The 25,184-nt window shown below is 41.9% G+C and overlaps 2 protein-coding genes across 2 annotated transcripts; both read left to right on the top strand.

Annotated features, from left to right (window-relative positions):
• Positions 1 to 4,397: 4,397 nt before the first annotated feature.
• On the top strand, positions 4,398 to 14,646 carry LOC138978272 (uncharacterized). The gene is made up of 8 exons (XM_070350943.1): positions 4,398 to 4,554; positions 6,895 to 7,800; positions 8,465 to 8,682; positions 10,501 to 10,562; positions 10,852 to 10,987; positions 11,255 to 11,351; positions 13,539 to 13,643; positions 14,118 to 14,646. The coding sequence occupies exons 2-8, from the start codon at positions 6,901 to 6,903 to the stop codon at positions 14,424 to 14,426; spliced, it is 1,827 nt and encodes a 608-aa protein (XP_070207044.1). The 5' UTR covers positions 4,398 to 4,554; positions 6,895 to 6,900; the 3' UTR covers positions 14,427 to 14,646.
• Positions 14,647 to 15,220: 574 nt separating this feature from the next.
• Positions 15,221 to 18,271, top strand: LOC138979206 (uncharacterized protein KIAA1958-like). Its single transcript, XM_070351989.1, has 2 exons — positions 15,221 to 16,396; positions 16,878 to 18,271. Exons 1-2 carry the CDS (start codon positions 15,504 to 15,506, stop codon positions 17,665 to 17,667), a joined length of 1,683 nt encoding a protein of 560 aa, XP_070208090.1. The 5' UTR covers positions 15,221 to 15,503; the 3' UTR covers positions 17,668 to 18,271.
• Positions 18,272 to 25,184: the final 6,913 nt, after the last annotated feature.

Below are 25,184 nucleotides of genomic sequence, written 5' to 3'. Positions count from 1 at the left end.
TTTTCTTATCTATCAAACAAATTCCGACACCAATCATCTGAATAACACGAAAATGATGACACTGATAAAAATGTGATATGTTTTGGTGGTAAATATGTTGGTTTTTCAGTGTTGTAAGAATTCGACCATAGTTTTTATTGTGGCCCGGTAGTATCTAGAATTTTGTTTTGTTTAGATTTTTGTTTCTTTGCCAACAGTACACTGATGAGCCAAGTAGGCCTATGAATAAATAGAGTAATACATGTCATGAAGTGGACACGATGTGAATGCGGTATAATGTGGAGTGTGTGTACATGTGTGTGTGCGTGCGTGCGTGCCGGCGTGCCGCGTGCGGCGTGTCGTCTGTGCCTGCGCAGTCAGTGCCGCGTGCCTCACAATGAGAGAGAGAGAGAGAGATGAGGCTCAGTCAGTGCATAGATGTACACATCTATGGTCAGTGAGACTGTCCGACTTGGGGAGAGACTGAGAGAGAGAGAGAGAGAGAGAGAGACTGAGGAGAGACATAGCCGGGGAGAGAGAGAGCGACCGTGAGAGAGAGAGAGACTGAGCGAGAGAGAGAGAGACTGAGAGAGACTAGAGACTGAGAGGAGACTGAGAGGGTCCGGTCTGACGCCTGAATGCGCACGAACGCGCTATTGATATAACTCTATATAACAGATAACGATAGTTTCGAAACTCTATAACAGTTAACGATAATTTCAAAACCCTGTACTACAGTTAACGATAGTAATATCAATTTGGCGCACCATATGATACGTTGCTGAATCCAGACAACCGGCTGGCGTTGCCAGGTGCGGAGCGTGTTTTTATATTTAGTCAAGTTTTGACTAAATATTTTAACATCGAGGGGGAATCGAAACGAGGGTATGGTGTATGTGCGTGTGTCTGTGTGTGTGTCTGTGTCAGTGTGTCTGTGTGTGTGTGTAGAGCGATTCAGACTAAACTACTGGACCGATCTTTATGAAATTTGACATGAGAGTTCCTGGGTATGAAATCCCCGAACGTTTTTTTCATTTTTTTGATAAATGTCTTTGATGACGTCATATCCGGCTTTTCGTGAAAGTTGAGGCGGCACTGTCACGCCCTCATTTTTCAACCAAATTGGTTGAAATTTTGGTCAAGTAATCTTCGACGAAGCCCGGGGTTCGGTATTGCATTTCAGCTTGGTGGCTTAAAAATTAATTTATGACTTTGGTCATTAAAAATCGGAAAATTGTAAAAAAAAATAAAAATTTATAAAACGATCTAAATTTACGTTTATCTTATTCTCCATCATTTGCTGATTCCAAAAACATATAAATATGTTATATTCGGATTAAAAACAAGCTCTGAAAATTAAATATATAAAAATTATTATCAACATTTTTTTTTCGAAATCAATTTAAAAACACTTTCATCTTATTCCTTGTCGGTTCCTGATTCCAAAAACATATAGATATGATATGTTTGGATTAAAAACACGCTCAGAAAGTTAAAACAAAGAGAGGTACAGAAAAGCGTGCTATCCTTCTTAGCGCAACTACTACCCCGCTCTTCTTGTCAATTTTACTGCCTTTGCCATGAGCGGTGGACTGACGATGCTACGAGTATACGGTCTTGCTGAAAAAGGGCAGCTACTTGACTAAATATTGTATTTTCGCCTTACGCGACTTGTTACATTTAGTCAAGTTTTGACTAAATGTTTTAACATGATAGAGGGGGAATCGAGACGAGGGTCGTGGTGTGTGTGTGTGTGTGTGTGTGTGTCTGTCTGTGTCTGTCTGTGCGTGTGTGTGTGTAGAGCGATTCAGACTGACTACTGGACCGATCTTTATGAAATTTGACATGAGAGTTCCTGGGAATGATATCCCCGAACGTGTTTTTTTGGGGGGATAAATACCTTTGATGACGTCATATCCGGCTTTTTGTAAAAGTTGAGGCGGCACTGTCACACCCTCATTTTTCAAGCAAACTGATTGAAATTTTGGCAAAGCAATCTTCGACGAAGGCCGGACTTTGGTATTGCATTCCAGCTTGGTGGCTTAAAAACTAATGAATGAGTTTGGTCATTAAAAATTGGATACTTGTAATTAAAATATTTTGTTAGTAAACGATCCAAAAATAATTTCATCTTATTCTTCGTCATTGTCTGATTCCAAAAACATATACATATGATATATTTGGATTACAAACAAGCTCTGAAAATTAAAAATATGAAAATTATGATGAAAATTAATTTTCTGAAATCGATTTAAAAGCAATTTCATCTTATTCCTTGTCGGTCCCTGATTCTAAAAACATATAGATACGATATATTTGGATTAAAAACAAACTCAGTAAGCTAAAAAGAATAGACATACAGAAAAGCGTGTTATCCTGCTCAGCGCGACCACTACCGCACTATTCTGCATGGCTTGTCGATTTCACTGCCTTTGCCACGAGCGGTGGACTGACGAAACTACGAGTACGAGTATGCGGTCTTGGTGAAAAAAGTAAAGCGTTCAGTTTCATTCAGTGAGTTCGACATCTTGACTAAATGTTGTTATTTCGCCTTACGCGACTTGTTTATCGTCCACTAGCGGGTGCCAGAGCCGCCGGACTTGAAGGCCTCAGTAGCCTACTGTCTGTGTGCTGTGACTGTCCTATTATCTAGTTGGTTCCAGGCTATTATTGTTTAAAAAAAAAAGTTTTTACATTGTTCTGTCTTACTTTGCGGCACTTCGTACGCTTTGTCGTTGTTTCGGATGTAGTTATCTACCGGGTCAAGTTGTTGGTTTGGAAACCGTGTATGTGTGTGTGTGTGCAAGTGTGTGTGTGTGTGTGTGTGCGTCCATCTGCGAGCGTTTCGTGTATGTGAAGTATTACCAATAGTCTACATTCCGATCGCGTTAGGCGTTTTGGACGAATGAGGCGGCCGATCAGTCTCAGTTCAGTGTGGGGTGATGAACTGCTCAGCCTGGGGGCATTGCTGGCACCATGCCCCTCAACTCAACCACCTTATAAAAGAATGTGAGCCGTCAGTAGTCGTTCCCGTCGAGTCGATATTGGAGAGGGAGGAGCCGGGTCATATTTGCCGGGTTAGGAGACCGGTAACAAAGCCAGGGGCAGGGCCGGACCAAGTTCGTTTGAGGGGGGGGGGGGGGGGGGGGGGGGGGGGGGGGGTCCACAACTGAAGGCAGGGGTCCAAAGTCCACATTTTCTTTCTCTGAGAGGTACATTGGATGACCAGGGGGGGGTTCCGGAACCCCAGGAACCCCCCCCCCCCCCCCAGATCCGGCCCTGAGGGGTCATCTTGGCCCTGCCGTCCGCATATTACTAATACTTTTATTACCCCCCCTCGATTTATTAATGACTCGAGACTGAAATGTTGTTTCCTGGTAAAATTAATGAAGTGAAATTATTTAAGGATGAAAAGCATCATAGTGTCATTTCTTCGAAAACGTGTACCGAGTGCGGAGTGGTTACGTCCCTTGAATGAGAAGGGAAACATTTTAGAATGAATCATACAAAGCAAATTGCCAGTTGGACAAATTTGGCGGCCCCATCATGAATGTAAGGTACTCAAGGTCGCTCATCAGTACTATCGAAGGGTGTTTTTTTGTTCAGTGTGGAGTTAATACAAGATCAACAGGCCGAGAATCGTAATATGACGGCGGGGCCAAGATGACGGCGTCACACCGATCGGACCCCAGGCTGTGTGACCAGCATGCTGAAGACCCTCCAATGGGAACCACTCGCCGACAGAAGACTCGCCAACCGCCTCACTATGCTCTACAAGATCAACAACGGCATAGTCGACATCAACAAGGCCGAGTTCTACACCTCTGGCGACAGCCGCACCAGAGGAGCCCAGAGACTGTTCCAGGAGAGGGCATCCCATCCTGTTCTCTTCAACTCCTTTTTCCCCCGAACACTGCGTCAGTGGAACAAGCTCGACCCTAAGACCACAGTTGCTCCTTCACTGGAGTCCTTCCAAACTGGTCTGGGTCGTACCCACGGACTTGCCTCGCTGACACAGTAACCCTGCAGCTCTTCGTGTAAATAGTTTTATACTTTTAACCATCTTCTCGGAGTTATTGGGTCACCCACCACCAGTAACCAATTACTCAGTACTCCGCCGCTGGACTACAGACGTTCGGATGAACCCAGTCCATACCAAGAAAGAAGAAGAAGAAGACACCGGCCATGGGAAGCGTTTGATGGGTGACATAATTTCACCCGCGAACAAAACACAGACTCCCCAACAACAAATATAGGGCCTATGTCTTTGTGTCTCTCTTTTTGTTTTAGTCTGTTTCATTGGAAACCATTTCTTTTAAAACTGACTGAAGCGAAATCGTGCTTATCTGTCGAAATTAGTTTTCTGAACAAACATGAGAGTTATCACCAGGGATTTGAATAGTTTCATGGGGTAGAACAATTTCCCTCAAGATTACCCAGGTCACGTGACGACAACAAGTTTCAAAATGGCGAAGAAATCGTGAGGATCAAGCCAGTGCCAATGTGCAGTTAATTCTCGAAGCTTACTTGCAAGATCCACTTATTTGTAGCATTACCGCTGCTGTAACTTAGCCAGTGAGTATCTTACGAAAACAACGCTTCTCAGATTTTTTTGTTCGGCAGTTTATTTGGTAGAATTTACTTACATCTTTGGCGCTTGGGTGAACATGTCAGAACACATTAGGCCTATTTGATTTTGTACGTAGAAGAGACAGGATTCGTTTTTCATCCCGTCAACACTTGATTACAATGTAGAATTTTTTGTTGTTGAACGGGGTGTATAGATGTCCAGAGAAATAATTCCACAAATGAGAACTGCGCTGCTGTTGAGTAAGAATGCATGCGATAGTTGGAGAATATCAACAGTGCAGGCTCCGGTGACATTTTAAGTCCAGTTTTAGAACAAAAGTTTGATAATAAAGCATTTGCTTTACACGTTTCTAGTGAAGATATCAGCTTTATTTAACGCAGGAGTTCTCAAAGAGTGCGCCCACCAGCTTGCACCACTCTTAACTGTAATTTTCAACAAATCACTAGAAGAAGGGGCAGTCCCCGAGGATTGGAGACGAGCGAACGTCTCCGCCATTTTTAAGAAAGGAAACAGGCACGACGCAGCCAACTACAGACCAGTTTCACTCACCAGTTTATGTTGTAAGCTCCAGGAACATGTTATTACCAGCAACACCATGGCCCATTTAGAAAAGCACAAGATCCTAACAGACGCACAACACGGTTTCAGAGCACGCCGCAGCTGCGAAACTCAACTTCTGACTCTCACACATGAACTGGCCGCTAGCTTAGATTTAGGTAAACAGACAGACATGGTAATATTAGACTTTTCTAAAGCGTTCGACCGTGTCCCACACCGTCGACTCCTGGCAAAATTAGACCACTACGGCATTAGGGGGACCACCCACAAATGGATTGACGCATTCTTATCAGGCAGAACTCAACAGGTAGTTGTAGATGGTGAAACATCAGACCAAGTCCCAGTAGTGAGCGGAGTGCCACAAGGAACAGTAATGGGGCCCCTTTTGTTTCTCCTCTTCATCAATGACCTCCCAGATAAACTCATCTCTAAAACCAGGTTGTTCGCAGATGATTGCATTGTCTACAGGGAAATTAGAGACATACAGGATTGTAGACTCCTTCAAAGTGATTTAAACACCTTGTCACAGTGGGAAAGGACTTGGGGTATGGAATTCCACCCACAGAAGTGTAGTGTTTTGACTTGCTCCAGATCACGCAAGAGAACCACCTTTGACTATGTTCTGAAAGGTTTCACACTAGAGCAGACAACCAGCTCCAAGTATTTAGGTGTAGATATTTGTAGTGACCTTTCATGGAAGTCCCACATCGACCGTGTTACCAAGAAAGCAAACGGCGTTCTCGGATTCCTGAAAAGAAACCTACGCACAACCAACAAGAAGACCAAGTCCAACGCATACTTCACGCTCGTACGACCACACTTAGAGTATTGTAGTGCAGTTTGGAACCCACACACCGTAGAGATGACCAAAAAGGTAGAACAGATTCAACGTAGGGCAGCAAGGTATGTGACACACGATTATAGCTATGAAAGTAGTGTCAGTTCCATGTTGCAGTCACTCGGATGGGAAACCCTAGAAAGTAGGCGCACCAAGACCCAACTCACAATGCTCCACAAAATCATCAACAACCTGGTAGATATCCCCCCAGACCCCTACCTCACCCCTGGCACTGGCAGAACTCGATCCAACCACAACCTTAAACTTCGCCAAATTTCCGCCCGTACAAACTATTTTAAATACAGCTTCTTCCCGCGTACCATCCCCGTGTGGAATTCCCTCCCGGCAGCTGCTGCCGAGGCTCCCTCTCTGGTATCTTTCAGAGGGGAGCTCTCCAAACTCTCATTCTAACTCCTCCCCACTCCTTATTTTGTTTCAAAGTTAGAGTAGGGTCTCAGTTATATTCAGTTCCTCCTTGATCGTTTTGTTTCGTTTGACTACTTCCTTTATGCTTAAGTCTTTTCTATCCTCAGTTACTTTTGATTTTTTCTCCGTCTTTGTCCTCTTAAAGAGTGCTAGTCACTAAAAGTCAGCAATTGACGACGTGACGAAAATATTCTGAAATTCTGAAATTCAGTGGCCAACCCTCTAGCTATCATGTCCGGGGTTTGTCAACCTTAATTTAGTCCTGGTAGTGGTAATGGGATTCTTAAACATTCTGGATTAACTGATTTAGTCTTCTTTGTCACTCTCAGGCCAAGTCAAGCCTAAGTCTTTGTAAAGGTTCTGTGTTTTAAATATTTGCAAAAGTTCTGTGTTTTAAACGCTGTTTCAGCTGTTGACATTGCAGTTTCAAATAGAACTGTTGAAGTTATTGACCAGACTCTGTCTGTGAGTCTGAACCTTTTTTTTCCCTCTCCTGTTTCAGAGAGCTATGGCAGCTGCACCAGATCTACAGAAGCAGTGCCATGAACTGCTGAACAAGCTAAAGACAAACCAGGCTACTCTCAAGCAGTCTTTGAACCTTGACAAAGAGAATCAACCATCTTCTCTTGAGAACAACCTTCAGACTCGACGTGCAGAACAGAAACCTGAATATGCCAGACAGAAGCTGAAAAGCATTATGAAAAATGGAAAATCGGTGGGTAGTGATGGAACTAGGCCAAAGTCTGGTTCTGCTGGAGATAAATCTAGAACTTCTTTTCGTGAAAGGACGATAACTTCAGCACTACTAGCTCAGTCCAGTTCAAAGGATAGTGAAGTAACAGGAAAGTCTAGATCATGCAAAAGTGGGAAGTCAACTGTAATTCAGGGAGAACAGAAATTTGACGCTCTTCCTGATAATGATGCTATGCAAGACTACTTTGAATCCAGAACATCAAGCAGCTTCATGGAAGGGGGGAAAGACAGTTTTCTTGGAGCAGTTTCAACAGAAGATAACACACGGCCCCAACCCTCTGCCAAACCCCTCACTCCAAACTCTGTCCGACGAAGGAGAATCATTGACCAGAATGTTCACGTTGAATCAAAGCTAAGCGCAACAGATCTTCAAGAGCTGGAGAGAAATGTGAGAGGACTTAACTTCAGTTATTCAGAGGCCCTTGCTGATGATGATACGTTTGGGAAGAGTGGACAAGAACAGCACACTGCTGACAATCAAAACAACAGTGCAACTGCAGAACAAGACGCCAAGGAAGCTAGCCTGGCCTACCATAAATCTTTGTTGGATGGTGGAAACAATCGGCAGCTAAATAATTTCATCAAGGATACCACCATTAAGCCCAAGAGTCTCCTAAATTCTACACAGTCTTACTCTAGCAGCTACAGCAAACAGGTATAAGACTTGGCACATAGATTTTGAGAGAAATTTCAAGGAGCTTTATATTTAATTTCATTGACTCCAGTTTCTTGATAATTTTATTGATAGTCTGTAGACATCTTACTCTTAGTATGCTTATTTTATTTATTTAACCAATTCGCCACTATCTGTGTGTGTTCAAACCTTGGTACGGAGGGAATTTTTCTTTATTTCCTGGAGTCTGTTTTCCCTCAGTACAAGGTTCTGTAATATTGATACTCATAGTCTTCCAAATTGTTCCCATCACAAGTTAAGATAATCTCTTGGCATCTCATGCTCAGTGACTTACCCTTCTAAATTGGAGTTTACAGAAAGAAAGAAAGAGAGAACACGCAAAACAGAATATGACGTCGTAACTCATGACAAGACTCTATACATCACATGCCGTCATTCCGTACTTTCATATTACTTTCTTGAAGAAGGCAGTTTATCGTTGCCGAAATATTGATTAAGAACGTACCAAACCTGGTTACTGTTGTGTCCTCTTTTTTATTTAAATGTTTCTCAGATGAATATTTGATTTAATTTTCAGTGATTTACCCTTCAGATTTGGAATTCACAGAGGAATGCTTGATTTCATGCTCAGTGATTTACCCTTCTGATTTAGAATTCACAGAGGAATGTTTAATTTTATTTTCAGGGGCCAGGGGTCAGCTTTCAGAGTACATCAAGTGCCAGCAGTAATGGCGCCCTGTTCCGCAGCCAAGCGAAAGAGCGTCATCTCCTAGGCTATGACTGGATCGCAGCACTGGTCCACAGCGACGCTGGCATGGTGGACGAAAGTGAGAGTTACTTCCGTGAGATGCAGGAGTTCCGTCGCTCCAATCGTGACGAGTGCTGTAACACCTTTTACATGGAGTAAGTTGGAACGAGAGTACAGTGGAACCCCTCAATTTAATAATTAATCAAGATTACCTCTATTTTAAGACCTTGTTTTCTCACTCCAACTGTCATTGCCTTTTACATCCAGAGAGTAAGTTGACACAATGAGAGTACAATGTCTACCGGGCGGGGATGTAGCTCAGTCGGTAGCGCGCTGGATTTGTATCCAGTTGGCCGCTGTCAGCGTGAGTTCGTCCCCACGTTCGGCGAGAGATTTATTTCTCAGAGTCAACTTTGTGTGCAGACTCTCCTCGGTGTCCGAACACCCCCGTGTGTACACGCAAAGCACAAGACCAAGTGCGCAACGAAAAAGATCCTGTAATCCATGTCAGAGTTCGGTGGGTTATAGAAACACGAAAATACCCAGCATGCTTCCTCCGAAAACGGCGTATGGCTGCCTAAATGGCGGGGTAAAAAACGGTCATACACATAAAATTCCACTCGTGCAAAAAAACCCACGAGTGTGCTTGGGAGTTTCAGCCCACGAACGCAGAAGAAGAAGAAGAGTACAATGGAATCCCCCGCCCACCCCTAATTTAAGACTCCCTCCCTTTTGAGACCCCGTTTTCTCACTCCTACTGTTCATAAACGTAAACCTCTGTAAATTTACCTCCATTTTAAGTCTTCTTCCTTTTTAAAGACCTCATTTACTTCATTTCCCCCCGCGGGTTAGGGGGAAGAATTTACCCGATGCTCCCCAGCATGTCGTAAGAGGCGACTAACGGATTCTGTTTCTCCTTTTACCCTTGTTAAGTGTTTCTTGTATGGAATATAGTCCATGTTTGTAAAGATTTTAGTCAAGCAGTGTGTAAGAAATGTTAAGTCCTTTGTACTGGAAACTTGCATTCTCCCAGTAAGGTCATACATTGTACTACGTTGCAAGCCCCTGGAGCAATTTTTTGATTAGTACTTTTGTGAACAAGAAACAATTAACAAGTGGCTCTATTCCATCTCCCCCCTTTCCCAGTCGAGATATAACCTTCGTGGTTGAAAACGACGTTAAACACCAAATAAAGAAAGAAAGAATTTTCTTCAGATTTGTTGAGGTCTTGCAAGGGATGTTGTGCTGTACATCACCTGTACACAAAAGTGGCTTTTAGGTTGTTTTCTTTCTGTGTGACTAATTTGTCCTCTTTTTCATTTAAAAAATCCTTGTTTTCTTTATTCTTTATTATCATTCTTGTAGGTCTTTATTTTCTTATAGTTGTACACCTATCCTCAACGTTCAGAATCTAGTCTAAACGTTGTGCATATTTTGTTTTTGTGTGTGTTAATGTGAAACTGCGGTGTAAATTGGTGCTCTATTAGGAGTAGAGCTGTACATACTGACAATGAAAAAGTTACCCGTCGTTGATGACGCAGAATTAAACATTTTGTAAATGTTAATTAGGCCCCCCCCCCCCCCCCCCCAAAGAAAAAAGTCTGTTTACGGTAACATAGGCAAAAAAATGGGGTCGGTAGGTCGGGATTTTTTTTGTTAAATTTTTTTTCTTCCAAGTTATTTTGCCAAAAAACAAAGACTTTTTTTTTTTTTTTTACTTTTTGTTTTTTCCCCCAAATGCCAAAAAGAAGTCTAGGGTCGCGCAAAAAAATAGGGTCGGTCAGGATACCGTAAACAGACTTTTTTTTTGGGGGGGGGGGCTAAAAAGAAATGAATAAAAACAGTTCTGTGGATTTATTTATTCTGTGTGCATGTTATGAAGTTAAGCTTGCTTCAATGGGTTTAAGTACGGAAGAATTGAGTGTTGTGTTCATATGCCATTGTTATCTTAAGCCTCTCCTAATTGGTTTCAGGGGACCTTTCACCTTGACAGAATCAGAGCCCCCAGAAGTGGAGCAAGCTATTAAAGACACCAGTAAGACTGCTTGCTCATATTTACATTAAGTCAAGTTTAAACTAGATGTAAGTCACTAACATAGACTGAGAATCGAGATGAGGGTGGTGCACCGGTGGTGTATGTGTGTAGGGGGATTCCCAGAAAACTTATGGTCAGATCGTCATGAAACTTTACATACAAATTCTCCCAGATACATTTTTGACTGTGCCTTTTCCACTAGTCTGTTCTAATCCATCAGTTTCAGAAACTCGTTTGCTGATATTTTTTATAATCTATTTCTAAAATATGCGTCTGGTGTACTTTTCAGAGGTAAAACCTTTCACGGTAAACGAGCGCCTGTTTACAGTCCCTGTGACGGAGAACTTGCTTGGAGAGCCTATCGACAAGGGAGACAATGAGAGCAGGAAGTTGGAACCCACAAAAGACATTCCCAGATTTGTCAGGTACTACTGTCTTTGTAAGCTCTCTGGCTGAAGACACTGTTAAAAAATGTTTTGTTCATTAAATCCAAGATAATTTCTGTGCTCTTTATTTTTATGGTGGAGAGTTTATCCAAAAAAATTGAGCTAACAGATGGTATATATTTACAGGCATGTGTATGAATGTTTGAACTTTTAACCTATATTTATTGTTCAGGCATTTTTTTGTGAGAGAAAGGCGGAGGTGCTGAAAGATGCAAATGTGATGTTTTTTGGTGTTCTGTCATACAGAGTCAGCATTCCCCGTGCAACCTTGCAGATGCCCTACAAACGTCGCCCCCACAGACGGCGAAGTTTTGATGCCAGTGACAGCTGTTCCCTGACAGAGGTAAGTTTTTTCCCTATCCTTTCTACTTCATTCAAATCGATGCGATTTTGCGGATTTCCAACAAAAACCATACCAAAATAATGTGTGTTTTTTTGTTTACATGCACCAGTTATCTTTCATCAGATGGGGTTGAATTCATATTTACAAGGCCAAAATGCTTCAGCTTCTGGGGCGGTTGCCCCGAGACCCGGACCAAGGGCGCTGCCCATGAACCCCCGGCAACTTTATTTCCTTGAAACTTGTTCTTCCTTGAATGGATTGCCTGCACAGTTACAAGCTGTTCTTGCAAGGTTTACCCTGTCTTTAACCTTGCATTTGCCTCAGTACTTCTTTATGAGTTTATTTATTCCATTGTTTCCTTATGTAGGTAGCTGTTGCTCTTTAATGATTTATTATAAAAACTTTGTAAAACAAGAGGCGAAGCCTTCAAGGCTCACGTAAGAAATCGACAAACAGTAACACAAACTCAATCACTCCGTCACACACACACACACACACACACACACACACACACACACACACACACACACACACACACACACACACACACACACACACACGCACACACACGCACACACACACACACGCACACACACACAACAGACACACACAACAGACACACACAACACACACACACACACTCACACACACACACACACACACACACAGAAAGAGCCTAGGTGAAACTGTGCAAGAAAGCGAGACACTAGATCTAGATCTGTCTGTCTGCATGTAGCCTACTTACATGGACACGACTGCCAAATAGTCTCGGCCCGCTCAAAATAACAATCACCGAGACTTTCAGTAATTCCATCGCGTGACGTCTAACCCTCGTACGTCATAATGTGACGTCAATGTAATAAGACGTCTTCAAATGTTAAATTTTCTACCACAGACATACACACATACATACGCACGCACGCACAGACAGACAAAAGTTAGCATCGCATAGGCTACACTTACGTGAGCCAAAAACAACCAGTTTCAGGATAACTCTTCCTGGTACTGGTAGCTTGTTGTGCAGGTTATTTCCCTTTACTTGCTGAAGTGCCATTGAGAAGACTGCGCTTGATCAATACATATTCCAGGGATAGTATATTCATCATATTTTGTGTGTGTTTCTTTTGGATGATGCTGTTTACTTCAGAAAATAATATTATGAGATAAAGGGGTTTCGTTTTAACTCTTTTTTGGTTTTCCATAAATGTGATGGTACACTACGGAGTGTGTGTGTTGGAGGGGGGGGAGTTGGTTGCGCGAGTCAGTGGTGCTTTTTTGTGTGTGCGTTGATGATGACAATGAGAGTGGGAAGCGCAGCCAGAGAGAGTCTTTTGACACTATAATTACAGTCAGACAGTCTGCAGGAATTTTATTATCATCCTGAGGAGTGGGTCAGCTCAATGCTGTGAACATCCGTTTTAGTTCTCCCTTTATTATGAGACCTAATTTTCTCAGATTAATAGAGGTCTTACGATTGATGTTTCAACATTACACAACAGTGAAAAATTATCGCGACGGGGAAAGGGGGGGGGGGGGGAGATGGGATAGAGCCACTTGTTAATTGTTTCTTGTTCACAAAAGCACTAATCAAAACATTGCTCTAGGGGCTTGCAACGTAGTACAATATATGACCTTACTGGGAGAATGCAAGTTTCCAGTACAAAGGACTTAACATTTCTTACATACTGCTTGACTAAAATCTTTACAAACATGGACTATATTCTATACAAGAAACACTTAACAAGGGTAAAAGGAGAAACAGAATCCGTTAGTCGCCTCTTACGACATGCTGGGGAGCATCGGGTAAATTCTTCCCCCTAACCCGCGGGGGGTAGGAGGGCTGAAAAGAGGGGTTCCACTGTATTATTAATCTTTTAGGAACTGCAAAGGAGACACCATGATTCTGTGCAGGAAGCAAAGTGTTTATAGTGTGACAACTGTGTTACAGAAAAACACTTTATTGGGGGGGATCATGGCTTGAGCATCTCACTGTAGAATTAATACATGTATACAGTGGAACACCCCCCCCCCCCCCCCCCCCCCTTTTAAGACTTCTAAAAATATGACATAAGCAGGTCTCAAAACGGAGGGAGTCTTAAAATGGGGGTAAATTTGCAAAGGTTATGAATACGTACAAAGTCTAAATAAAAAACCACAGTGTGCTACATGTTGTTATTCTTGTTGCAGCACTGTCTGATGGGATGGAATGCAGTCAGCCCAGCGATGCTTCCGACTGCTTCCGGCATCTCTCTCACTGATGCCGTCGCAGGCATTAACCCCAAACACGCCACGGTGAGTTTTGGGTTCATCTTTTTAGTGACTAGACTGCACTCTTTGTTGTCCCACACAGAATGGAGAGTGAAAGGTTTCAACAGGCTTTTGAGTGTGTCTGTGTTGAATCTTGAATAGTCAGTGCTTTTGCTGTTTTGAAGAGATATGGGTTTGTTAATTTGTAGAAAGTTGCCTGAGGAACAAAGTTATGCCAGGACATTTGCTGTTCACTTTGCTCAAAACAGATTTATATGCCATATACCATACCATAAGTACAGACACACAGGCACACACACACACAGACACACACACACACACACACACACACACACACACACACACACACACACACACACACACACACACACACAAATCACAAAGAAATCAAGAAGTCTCAGCCTTTTAAATATTAGCAGTCCCAAAGCTTTATTTTGTCAATCAGAATCATACATTATCACCCATACCTCAAGCAAGTCATTACTTCTGTTTCCCCAGACAATGGCAGAAGCAGAGAAGGCGGCCGCAACGTTCCACTGGCCCCTACTGGAAAACCCTCGCCCCAGAGTAACACCAGACTCCCTGCCCAACTGGAGGAAACATTACATGGACACAACAAACAACTTCCCCCACCCCAACTCCTCTACCTTGTCGCTGTCCGCTTCGGTGGGAGGGGGTCCGGGAAACCTTCGGCAGAAAACCAACGCCCTCCTTGACTCGACGTATTCCATGATGTACGAGATGCAGAAGGCAAGAGATCAGAGAGAGGATGATCGGAGGAGACAAACTGGGAAAGCAGCGTCGTAGATTTTGATTCCGAGAGTGTGTCAAGTCGAGTTGACTTTAACATCTCAAAAATTATAGATAATTTTTGTTTCAGTAATGTCTATTTGTTCAGGGGTGGTTTTTTGAGCTTCCGAGGTTACACCTGTGGTGATATATCAGTAGCTGTATGACTATAATGAGTGAATGAGTGTATGTGCGCCTTGAGTCGCCTGTTGGTGAGATATGTGCGCGTTATAAATATTCATATCCCATGACCTCCCTTCTTTGTCTCTGTTACTTCAGTATGGGTATATATGTTGTATTTTTATAGCTCAATAAATACATCATGGACTCCAAAAAATATATGATAGTGCCGATTCCGATTTGGGCCAAGAACTACTTTTCTCCCGACCTTTGACCTCGCGCCGAACAATGTGACTGAAGTTCCAAAATCGTATCGCACGGCTCAGAAAACCATATCAGTTGCACTCAAAAATGAAACTCGGAACTGATCTGATGTATGGGATGCAATAAACAAACGTTTCTTTCATTATGAAAGCAATGCAGGTCGAAAAAAACGAACATTCAACTTACAAGATAGCCAACACAGATGCTAGCGAACGATCGAACCTATCAGGCTATTCATTCTCTGTTTGCTATCCGTGTCGCTACCATAGGAATAATCCAAAAAAGAATATGCAACACAACATAAAGAAAATGTGCTCCCTCAATACTGTTTCGAACGTTTTCTCCGTGTCCTTGTTTACTGCAGACCGGTTTACAAGAACATAGTACTCTGTTACACACAGTACGAAACACTGCCATGAAAACCACAACAAAAGAGTAGTCTCCCTTGCGCCCGGACAGCACACAGATAAAAACTAGATTTTAAGCTGGCACAACCTTAATCCAATCAGAAATATGCTTAAAGGTAGATTGTAATACACTCTTAATTGCTTTGCTGCTAAAGAGTTCTATCCGCAGTTTTATTAACCCGTGCATAACACTAGTTTGAACAGTCGAACACTATCCTGGCTGCAAAGCAAAACAAAAACGAGTACCCTCCCTTGCACCGTAGCAGACGACTATTTATCTGGCACCAAAGAAACGTCCAAAAAGATGTCAAAACAAATCCTGTCTCCCATTAAGGTGAACGACATAGTAAAGATCAACGGAGGTGAGGAAGGGGTAGTTAAGAGTGTTTCAAGGCCACTTGGCTTCGCTATACTGGATGTGGTGACCCCAAACGGCACCAGACGCAAAATCCACAGAATAAATGTACAAAAACTGGCAAGTCTGCCATCAAACCCTGACATTGACCACATTCTGATGCCCCAAAATGTGCTCGAAGAACTTGACATGGACTTTCCAGAAACTGACAACTCCGAAAACACAAAATCAACGCCGAAAGTAAAAAAACGCTTTGCTGAAACAGAAATACCAGACATACCGACGTTTATTGCTCAAAACACCAGCCAAAACACACTCAAGAAAACTGCCCATGATGTTAAGCTGCTAAAAACCTTCATTCAAGAAAAGTTGCCGAACACAGAGCTCGAAATTCACCAATTGACGCCATCCTCCCTCAATGAAATTCTTTCAAAATACTTCATCGCACTGAAAAAAGCTGACGGGACAGATTATGAAGCAACGTCGATGCGAAGTTTCTGGGGAAGCATTCACCGACACCTTAAAAGCAAATCGTACCCCCATGACATCAATCGTTCCCCTTCTTTCCAGCAAGCCCAACAGACCTTAAATGCCAAACTAAAAGCGCTAAAAAATGCAGGCAAGGGGAACATGCAATACAGTGCTGAAGCTCTCACAGACGAGGAAATAAACACTCTCTACGAAAGAAACCAACTGGGCCAAACTACTGCAGAATCTCTCCTGAACACCATGTGGTGGAATAACTGCATACACTTTGGTCTAAGGGCAGTTACCGACCACCATCAGATGAAATGGGGAGATGTCACTCTTGGAAAAGATTCATCTGGCAAGGAGTACCTGAGGTAAAACGATTTGTATTATAACAACGAAAGATATTTAGTTATGCAGATCAAAATAACAAGCGCAGCATGAATGAAACTTCCAAGCCCAAACAAATTCTGATCACATAATCACAGCTAACATTATATGGGATATGTATGCCTAAGAAATAAGAGCACAACAGCAGGCTTGTATTTTTCCCAAAAATGCCTATGATAATTATTGATTGTACCTATAGCAAGACCTTAAAAGCAGTTGGCTTTATGGTATTTCACAATCATACTTCTCCCAATTACTCGCCGCAAAATAATGGGTAACTGGATTAAACTACAGTGCAATAATCTTATAATTCAAAAGTACCACACAGAGAAAAATTGATAGCAACCCTGAAATTTCATGCTAACACTAACAGCATGCAACATAATTTCATAAAACAAATATCAACATTTTTAAAGGTTTAGTAGAAAAGGAAGAAACAATTACCGGTACTGACTAATGTTTCAGTTACAACGAAAGATCCACAAAGACCAGGACAGGGGAACATGTCACAAACATCAGAGCTGTACGACCAACAGTGTGGGCAACACCCCAAGATCCGACAAGATGCCCAGTGGCAACTTACAGGCTGTATGCTGAATATCGCCCAAAAGACTACTCAGGAGAAGACGACCCCTTCTACATCGCGACCACAACTGTCCCCAACCCCAAACCAGGCACAACATGGTTAAAAAAACAGAGAGTTGGCGTCAACAAGTTGGCGACTTTAATGAAAGATATGGCAATCAAAGCAGGTCTGACCCAAAACAAAAGAATAACCAACCACAGCGCAAGGAAAACCATGGTGCAAACATTGGTCAACAAGCAATTTGCCCCCACAGAAATAATGCAATTAACCGGCCATAAGAATGTGCAGTCCATTAACACATACTCAAAAATGTCAGAAGAAACGCACAAAAAAATGAGCACAGCACTGGCTGAATCTCAATCTACACCACAGCAATCAGTCACCTCATCAACACACCTGCAATCAACAACTGCAGACATTCCAACAAGCAGCATGCACACATACATGCATCAAGAACACACAAGAACAGCCACAATGCAAAATTCATGCAGCCACCAGCCAACGCTTCCATTCCCTTTTTTCGGAGGCTCTGTGTCCAACTGCACCATCAACATTAACGTCAACCCACCACAATCAAATTCCACAGCTACAGTCTCACTCTCAGTCACCGACACACAGAGTGAAACTGTTAAGCAAGCAGCCCCTGCCAAGCGTCCTCGACGCAAATAAACTTAATCAATCATTCAATGTCCGATCCCCATGATCTTTAGTTCTAAAACTTGATTCAGTTAGTACATCAAACAGTCTTTTTCGCAGTAGCGGTTGCCTTGCTTTTAGTAAGTTTTACTCAATTTTAAGAAATAATTCTGCATCTTGTGAAATATTGAACATGCAACAACAAAGAAACCACTTCCATGGCTCAGGCACTATTACTTTTTCTCAATGTTTATTCAGTTTATTTAGTGTTCTACTTTGATAGTAAGTTTATATGTGGTGATGTTCACTTCGCTTCAAACATGTTGCTACTATTTGTTATTTTCAGCAGACATATCATATGTGCATCTGTTTTCAGCAAAGTTTGCATTGCTGAGTTGGTTGATTTCTTACCCACAAGTACATTGTTATTTGTTAATGTTATTTTCATTGCAAACTATCACTAGCTGTCAGACTCTATTGATACAAATTATGCACATTTATGGGCGCAGAGCCACAATGAAATGTGTGAAAATTGCTTCTGTATTGCATTCAAAAAACCTTTAGATTCAAAACAATGTGTTGCAACAACATGTATCAAATTATTTTGCTGTTAAAAAAGAAAAAAAAAGCTCATCTGTCATCTTATCAGACCTTCTTCGAGTGGTGTGTGTGTGAGAGAGTGAGACTGAGAGTGAGACTGAGAGTGAGAGTCTGTCAGCAAGTGAGAGTCTGTCAGCAGTGTGTTTGGTCATCTTACTGTCCGTGTGTTCAAGATATGTGTGTTTGGTGCGCGTCTTCAGTGCCTCTGGCAGTGTCGGTGTGGGAACTGACAGAAGCTAGGGAGCACAGATAATAGAAGCCCTGTCACATAGACTAATCTCACACAATCAATACACATTTGGCTCATGTTTGAAACGACAGTTTCGAGTTTGTTAGTCAAACTCAAAGCAACAACAGTGGTGACATGCGTCGCGGGACCGAGAAACGTCCTTGACCTTACCTGGTTTGGCTGGGCTTCGCTTCAAACATCAGCTGTTTCACGTATTTTGCGAGCTAGTCTACTCTTTTGCCTGGCTCTGCAGTAAGTCCACATTGGCGATGAAGGTATCCAAGAACTTAACATGTGTGTATTTTTCCGTAATCCAGTCATATTCCTTCAAAATGCAATCAATCGGCGGTGACAGACTTGGTGTCAGCATCGCGACTTCACCAACTTGGTCCCGTACCAGTACCAGTTTAGGTTTATCCATGCAAACACACTCGCAAAACACTTTATCACGTAGATACATTTCAAATAGGGAGCAAATGGTTAAATCTAAACCTACATATTTGTTCCCTAAAATTTGCTTCTCTGTCAATAAGCCTAATTGTATAATAATACGTTCGAGAAAAACAAAGTGGAATCGATTCTGAATCGAGTAAGCCAAATGGGTCCCAAACCGTTTTCGCCCGTTCTGCCGACCTGAAACGCAAAACAAAAGAAGTGTGCGCTTCAACTAAATTGATTTCTATAAGACTTCATTACTTTCTTGCAACTTATGAATCTTTACTTAAAGCTTTTAAATGGTCAGAAAGTAGTGTTACCGCGTACTTATCGATGCACTCATTCGTTTTATTTTTTCAGCGACGGTCACTCAGTTTAAGGTTGCAAAAGGGCCAAGTCTCGCCCGGCACCACTGTTTTACAGTCCACAGATCGCAACAGTGCCGCTAGTAGTCTACACTTTGTGTTTGGTGGTAGAATGGGATATACAGGTTACAACACTCGTGGTTTTTTATATGGCTTGTATTTCAGTCAAGACCCAGCGGGAATATCAATCGAGAGCCACTCGCCAGAGGCTCGTGTCTCCCGATGATATTCATCCGCTGGGTCTTGACTGAAATACAAGCCATATAAAAAACCACTCGTGTTGTAACCTATACGTATTATTATTATTATTATTATAACTTTGATAAAGTATATTTCCTGTCAATTATGTGATAAATTTGAGTTGTATTCCGCTCGCTTCCAAATTTATACATAAGATTCTGCATTACAAATAACTCTACCATGCATGAGGAATGCCTTCACTTTGCATGAGGAAGTGTTTTAAAGGCTTATTTATTATTGGGTTGGGCTACTTCCACTGAGTTACTTTCCTTGTTTGTGTATATGATACTTTTTACGCGGCAGCCGGGTTATAAAGGACGCTAGATTCCTTTTGCCCGACAACGCTTCTCGACTACTTTGAATTAATAACCGTACTCGTGCGTTTTCGAGCAAACTGTGCCGTGTGCGTCTAGATTAACGTACAGTGGTTTCTACAGATTTGGCAAGTTTGCTTCAACTGGTCAGATCAATAGTATCCCCTTCTTCTTTTTCTTATTTATTCATGGGCTGAAACTCCCACGTTCACTCATGTTTTAGCACGAGTGGATTTTTACATGTATGACTGTTTTTAACCCGCCATTTAGGCAGCCATACGCCGCTTTCGGAGGAAGCATGCTGGGTATTTTCGTGTTTCCATTATCCACTGCACTCTGATATGGATTACAGGATCTTTTCCGTGTGCACTTGGTCTTGTGCTTGCGTGTACACACGAAGGGGGATAAGGCCCGAGCAGGTCTGCACATAAGTTGACCAGGGAGATAAAAAAAATCTCCACCCTTAACCCACCAGGCGGTAGCGGCCGGGATTTGAACTCACAACCTTCTGATTAGGAGGCCGATGTCTTACCACTACGCCACTGTGCCTGTCAATAGTATCCTCTTAAGTTACAGGGTTAATTTTCCTTTTAAGCATTTGAAAATGAGTAAACTTTACACTGTCAATATAGTTAAGCAGCCATGTTCTATATTATATTTAACTCAAGTTTTGTATTGGAATTTGATATGAAAAAGAATGTTTGTATGCAACTTTGTTTGAAGAATAGTTCTTTATTTTTTCACATTTGATATTAAATGAAAAAGAAACACAGTCTTCTTACGTTTGCTTGCATTGCTTTGGTTTTATAATTCGAGAAAGAAAGTTTTGAGTAGTGCTATTCAAAAATGAAATGAGGTTCACATTGGACATACAAATTTAGTCAAATCAGTTTTAGATAAGTACAAAATATACACACATATAAGTAAAAAATATATACACACACACACAAACCATAAAGTTTAATAATATGATTTCCTTTTGTGATCGGGATATATTTAAAGGCATACACAAACATCTGTACTGAACACTTGATTTCTTGAAAAGTAACTAATGGTCCTTTATATCCATATTCATACACATACACGTACAGCAAGGAAACTTTCAAACTATATACAGAGATGGGTTTTTTATGTGGATCTGCGTAAATATGCTTGTTCTGTCAATCAAAAAGTGATTGACTGAGTATTAAAATCACACAAAATAGCTAATTTTTAATATGCAAATTATTACATTTTTTTTAACTTCAGGGGGCTGCATGACCTCCCAATTCCCCATCCTGTATGAGTTACTTGCCGTGAAAGGCGTTTCATTCTAACCCAAGTCCAACCCCTGTTTATCCAATCCCCATCCAATCCAATCCAATCCAAACCCCTGTTTATCATAATAAGTTCAAACTGTCCTTGCATGAATGTACAGTATTTTCAGTTATGATACTATCTCATCTGCAGGCGTTTGCTTCTCTAAATGCAAAAATACGAAACCATCGTCTCCACATGAATGAAATCCAAACAAGGATTAAGGCTTGATATTCTTCTTCATGTCTAGCATGCTTTCATTGTGTTCAAGCCTTTTGAAAGAGAATCCTATGTCTGCCGTTGTGTCCTTTGTGAATTATAGACCTTTGGTAAGACGCCTACGTACCAACACACACTAAAAGATACGCATACATTTTTAATGGGGAGAGGGATTAAGCATAGTAATGCTTGGCAGGTGAAATGCACATCAGTACTGTGGAACTCTCTCTCTCTCTCTCTCTCTCTCTCTCTCTCTCTCTCTCTCTCTCTCTCTCTCTCTCTCTCTCTCTCTCTCTTATGATCTAAAATGCTTCTACATAATGCACTTCATGTACATAAACTTATATGTTCTACCATTAATGTTTTCATGTAACCTTTTTTTTCTTCTTTTTTTCCCCAGTCATAGCTATAGTAAAATAGTTTAGTGCCTCTTTAGGGTGAGGGCCAGATGCAAAAAAGCATATCTATGCTTATTCTTGCGATTTGTCATTCTCTCTCTCTCTCTCTCTCTCTCTCTCTCTCTCTCTCTCTCTCTCTCTCTCTCTCTCTCTCTCTCTCTCTCTCTCTCTCTCTCGGGCCAGATGTAAAAAAGCAGACCACTGCTTACTCTATTACCCTCGTTAAATAAAGAATTGTTCTTGTTCTCGCTCTCTCTCTCTTTCTCTCTCTCCCTCTCTCTCTCTCTCTCTCTCTCTCTCTCTCTCTCTCTCTCTCTCTCTCTCTCTCTCTCTCTCTCTCCCTCCCTCTCTCTCTCTCTTATTTGCTTTTGAATGTTACTTATTACCATATGTATGTTTCGTCAAATTCGTAGTGTCCATATACTCTTTTCATGTGTTGTTTTGTTCTCGTCTTTGTTTGCAAGGACAGATTGTAAGACTAGGCAATGCCTAAAATCTCCATCCTTCTGTAATAAAGTTTAATCGATCAATCAATCAATCAATCTCCCTCTCTCTCCCTCTCTCTCTCTCTCTCTCTCTCTCTCTCTCTCTCTCTCTCTCTCTCTCTCTCTCTCTCTCTCTCTCTCTCCCTCCCACATCCCCTCCTCCAACTTAAGACTATATCTTATTTGTTCTTAACGACGGGAAATGTACCCCAATTTAAGACTCCCTGCCTTGTTCATATTTCATTGATTTTTTTTAAAGATTCTTGGTGGTCTAAGAAGCGGGGTTTCTCTGCACAGGGAAAGGTGAAAGAGAACAAACAAACACCCAGGGAGATGGATCTAGTTGCAAAGGGACACAAGCACTCTGAGCATGAAATGAGAGGGCGTGCGAGTTCTACAGATTAGCTTCCTAGCACGATAGACATTTAAAAACAAAACAAAAAACAAAAACAGCGTAAAATTAAGAAGCAACTAACTTCCATTCTCAAATTTGGAAAATAACGCTCTGGCCTCATTTTGTTGTGGTTCTCATCAAAGATGAAAAAATGAACAATGGCGGTTGTAAAGAGCTTTTCTTGATAACTGAATATTGGAATCAATTGATTGTTACGTTCTTTAGCTCTTTGATTTGTTGGAATTATACATTAATTTCTTCCAGAGAAATTCACACACACACACACACACACACACACACGCGCGCGCGTGTACACACACATCCAGTACACACACACACACACACACACACACACACACACATACATACATACATACATACACACACACACACACACACACAGTTTCGGAAATATGGTTACTCTGCCTTCCCCGCGTCTTCACGGATCATCACGTGCACCATTTTCGACCCAGCGCCACTTACCCCCCACATCCCCCCCCCCCCCCCCCCCCCCTGCTTCACTCATCCTCAGCCTAACCCACTTCTGCTGGCTCTCAAGAAAACAAAATACAGTGGAACCCCCCTTTTACGACCTCGAAAAATCAGAAAAACAGGTCTTGAAAAGGGGAAGTCTTAAAATAGAGGTAAATTTACAGAGATCATGAACAGAAAGTCTGTGAAAACAAGGTCTTAACAAGGAGGAAGTCTTAAATTGGGGGTCTTAAAAAAGGGGGGGGGGGGGGGGTTCCACTGTATGGAACAGAATTTTTTTGTTTTGTTTTGCCATGCTGTACAAGAAAACAAAATATAGAACAGAAAAAAAGGTTTTGCCAAGCTGTACAACCCATCCCAAAAAAGGAATCCAAAGACAAAATCTTTAGATTTGATCCCGCTGGTGTCAAAAAAGATCTTTGTGGTGGGAACTTCAAGTAACTGGGAACAAACAAGATAATCCGATGCCTCACTTCTCATTTTGTGAAGCTAGCGTTTCTTTTTGAAATGTACAGGCCCGGTTGTTAATCCCTTGTTATACCCAGTATACGTCAAAGAGCTGATCCACTTGTGTATGTTTGAGGGAAGGTGGGTGTCTGTTGTTTCAGACAAAATGGTGAGTCGTTTCCTCTTCGGTACTTCAGTAAAGGTACACTCCTTCTTGTGAAAACATCTCAGATCTGGCCTGGATTTACATGGGATAAGACCATCCTTCCACTTGGTCACGACACGTGACAAAAATCAACACCCCAAATGTTTGCTGTGGTGAGTTAAAAAAACAAGAAACACACACACACACACACACACACACACATAAATAGTTACTTTAATATAAATATAAAATTGGATGAATTTTGGAACGTTGGCAGTCTCTTTGTTTTTGGATTTGTAGTAAGTTACATTTTTTGTTATGGCTGAATTTCTTTAAATTACACAGGGGGCGTTTACTAAATTAATTCATCAGCAAAAACTCCGACTAAGCAAAGAGAGCACGAAGGCTTCTCATTTTGGGTATGTGACCAAGTGGAGGCGGGCATGGTCGTATCCCACGTAGAAGCCTGGCCAGATCGGAGACGGTGAGCCGAGCTGTTTACACGAGAAGAAGAGAAGAACAGAACAAGAAGAACAAGAATTTAAAGTGTGCCTCTTCCGTAAACCCTCACGCTCATCAGGTTTGTCAACCGGCACGGTTGGCCTAGTGGTAAGGCGTCCGCCCCGTGATCGGGAGGTCGTGGGTTCGAACCCCGGCCGGGTCATACCTAAGACTTTAAAATTGGCAATCTAGTGGCTGCTCCGCCTGGCGTCTGGCATTATGGGGTTAGTGCTGGGACTGGTTGGTCCGGTGTCAGAATAATGTGACTGGATGAGACACGAAGCCTGTGCTGCGACTTCTGTCTTGTGTGTGGCGCACGTTATATGTCAAAGCAGCACCGCCCTGATATGGCCCTTCGTGATCGGCTGGGCGTTTAGCAAACAAACAAACAAACAAATCGTATAAACCAACTCATGTCCAACATAGGCACTTAGACCTTAAATTTGACTTTTTGTGTTTTTGAGAGAGAGACTCGGAGAGAGAGAGAGAGAGAGAGAGAGAGAGAGAGAGAGAGAGAGAGAGAGAGAGAGACTTTCATCCTCGCACAACAATTACTTAAAAATAGGGCCCAGTTTTTGTCACCAGAAACGTTTTTATTTTATTTATTTTTTATTATTATTTTTTCGGTTTTCTGTTTACCAATTTCTGATTACATTGGGAACGGCGTATCCTGACTCACTGAAGGTCATGACTTTGTTTGTCTGTGTTTGCTATGGTGAAGGGTGGCTGGTTGCTTTTACTGTCTTGCTTGTTTTGGGGGTTGCCTTTGCAGACAGTTCTTGTTGAAAACTAGAAAAGGCTTCATTTGACAGTATTTCTAAACACTTTATTCCGCCTAGCATTCAGTGCGTACAATCCTAACGCATGGGATCCGGGAACTTAAAAAAAAAAGTAATGGATTTAGTACTTTTATGGACAATACATGCTGATAGCGTCTAAGAAACACGGGTCGTCACATGAACTGAATGACATAGATGTTGTAAAAATCTA

Source organism: Littorina saxatilis, linkage group LG10 (genome assembly GCF_037325665.1).
Source record: "Littorina saxatilis isolate snail1 linkage group LG10, US_GU_Lsax_2.0, whole genome shotgun sequence".
NCBI classification, from domain to species: Eukaryota; Metazoa; Mollusca; class Gastropoda; order Littorinimorpha; family Littorinidae; genus Littorina; species Littorina saxatilis.
The sequence above is the reverse complement of the archived record's forward strand: the minus strand, read 5'-3'. Positions and strand labels throughout refer to the sequence as shown.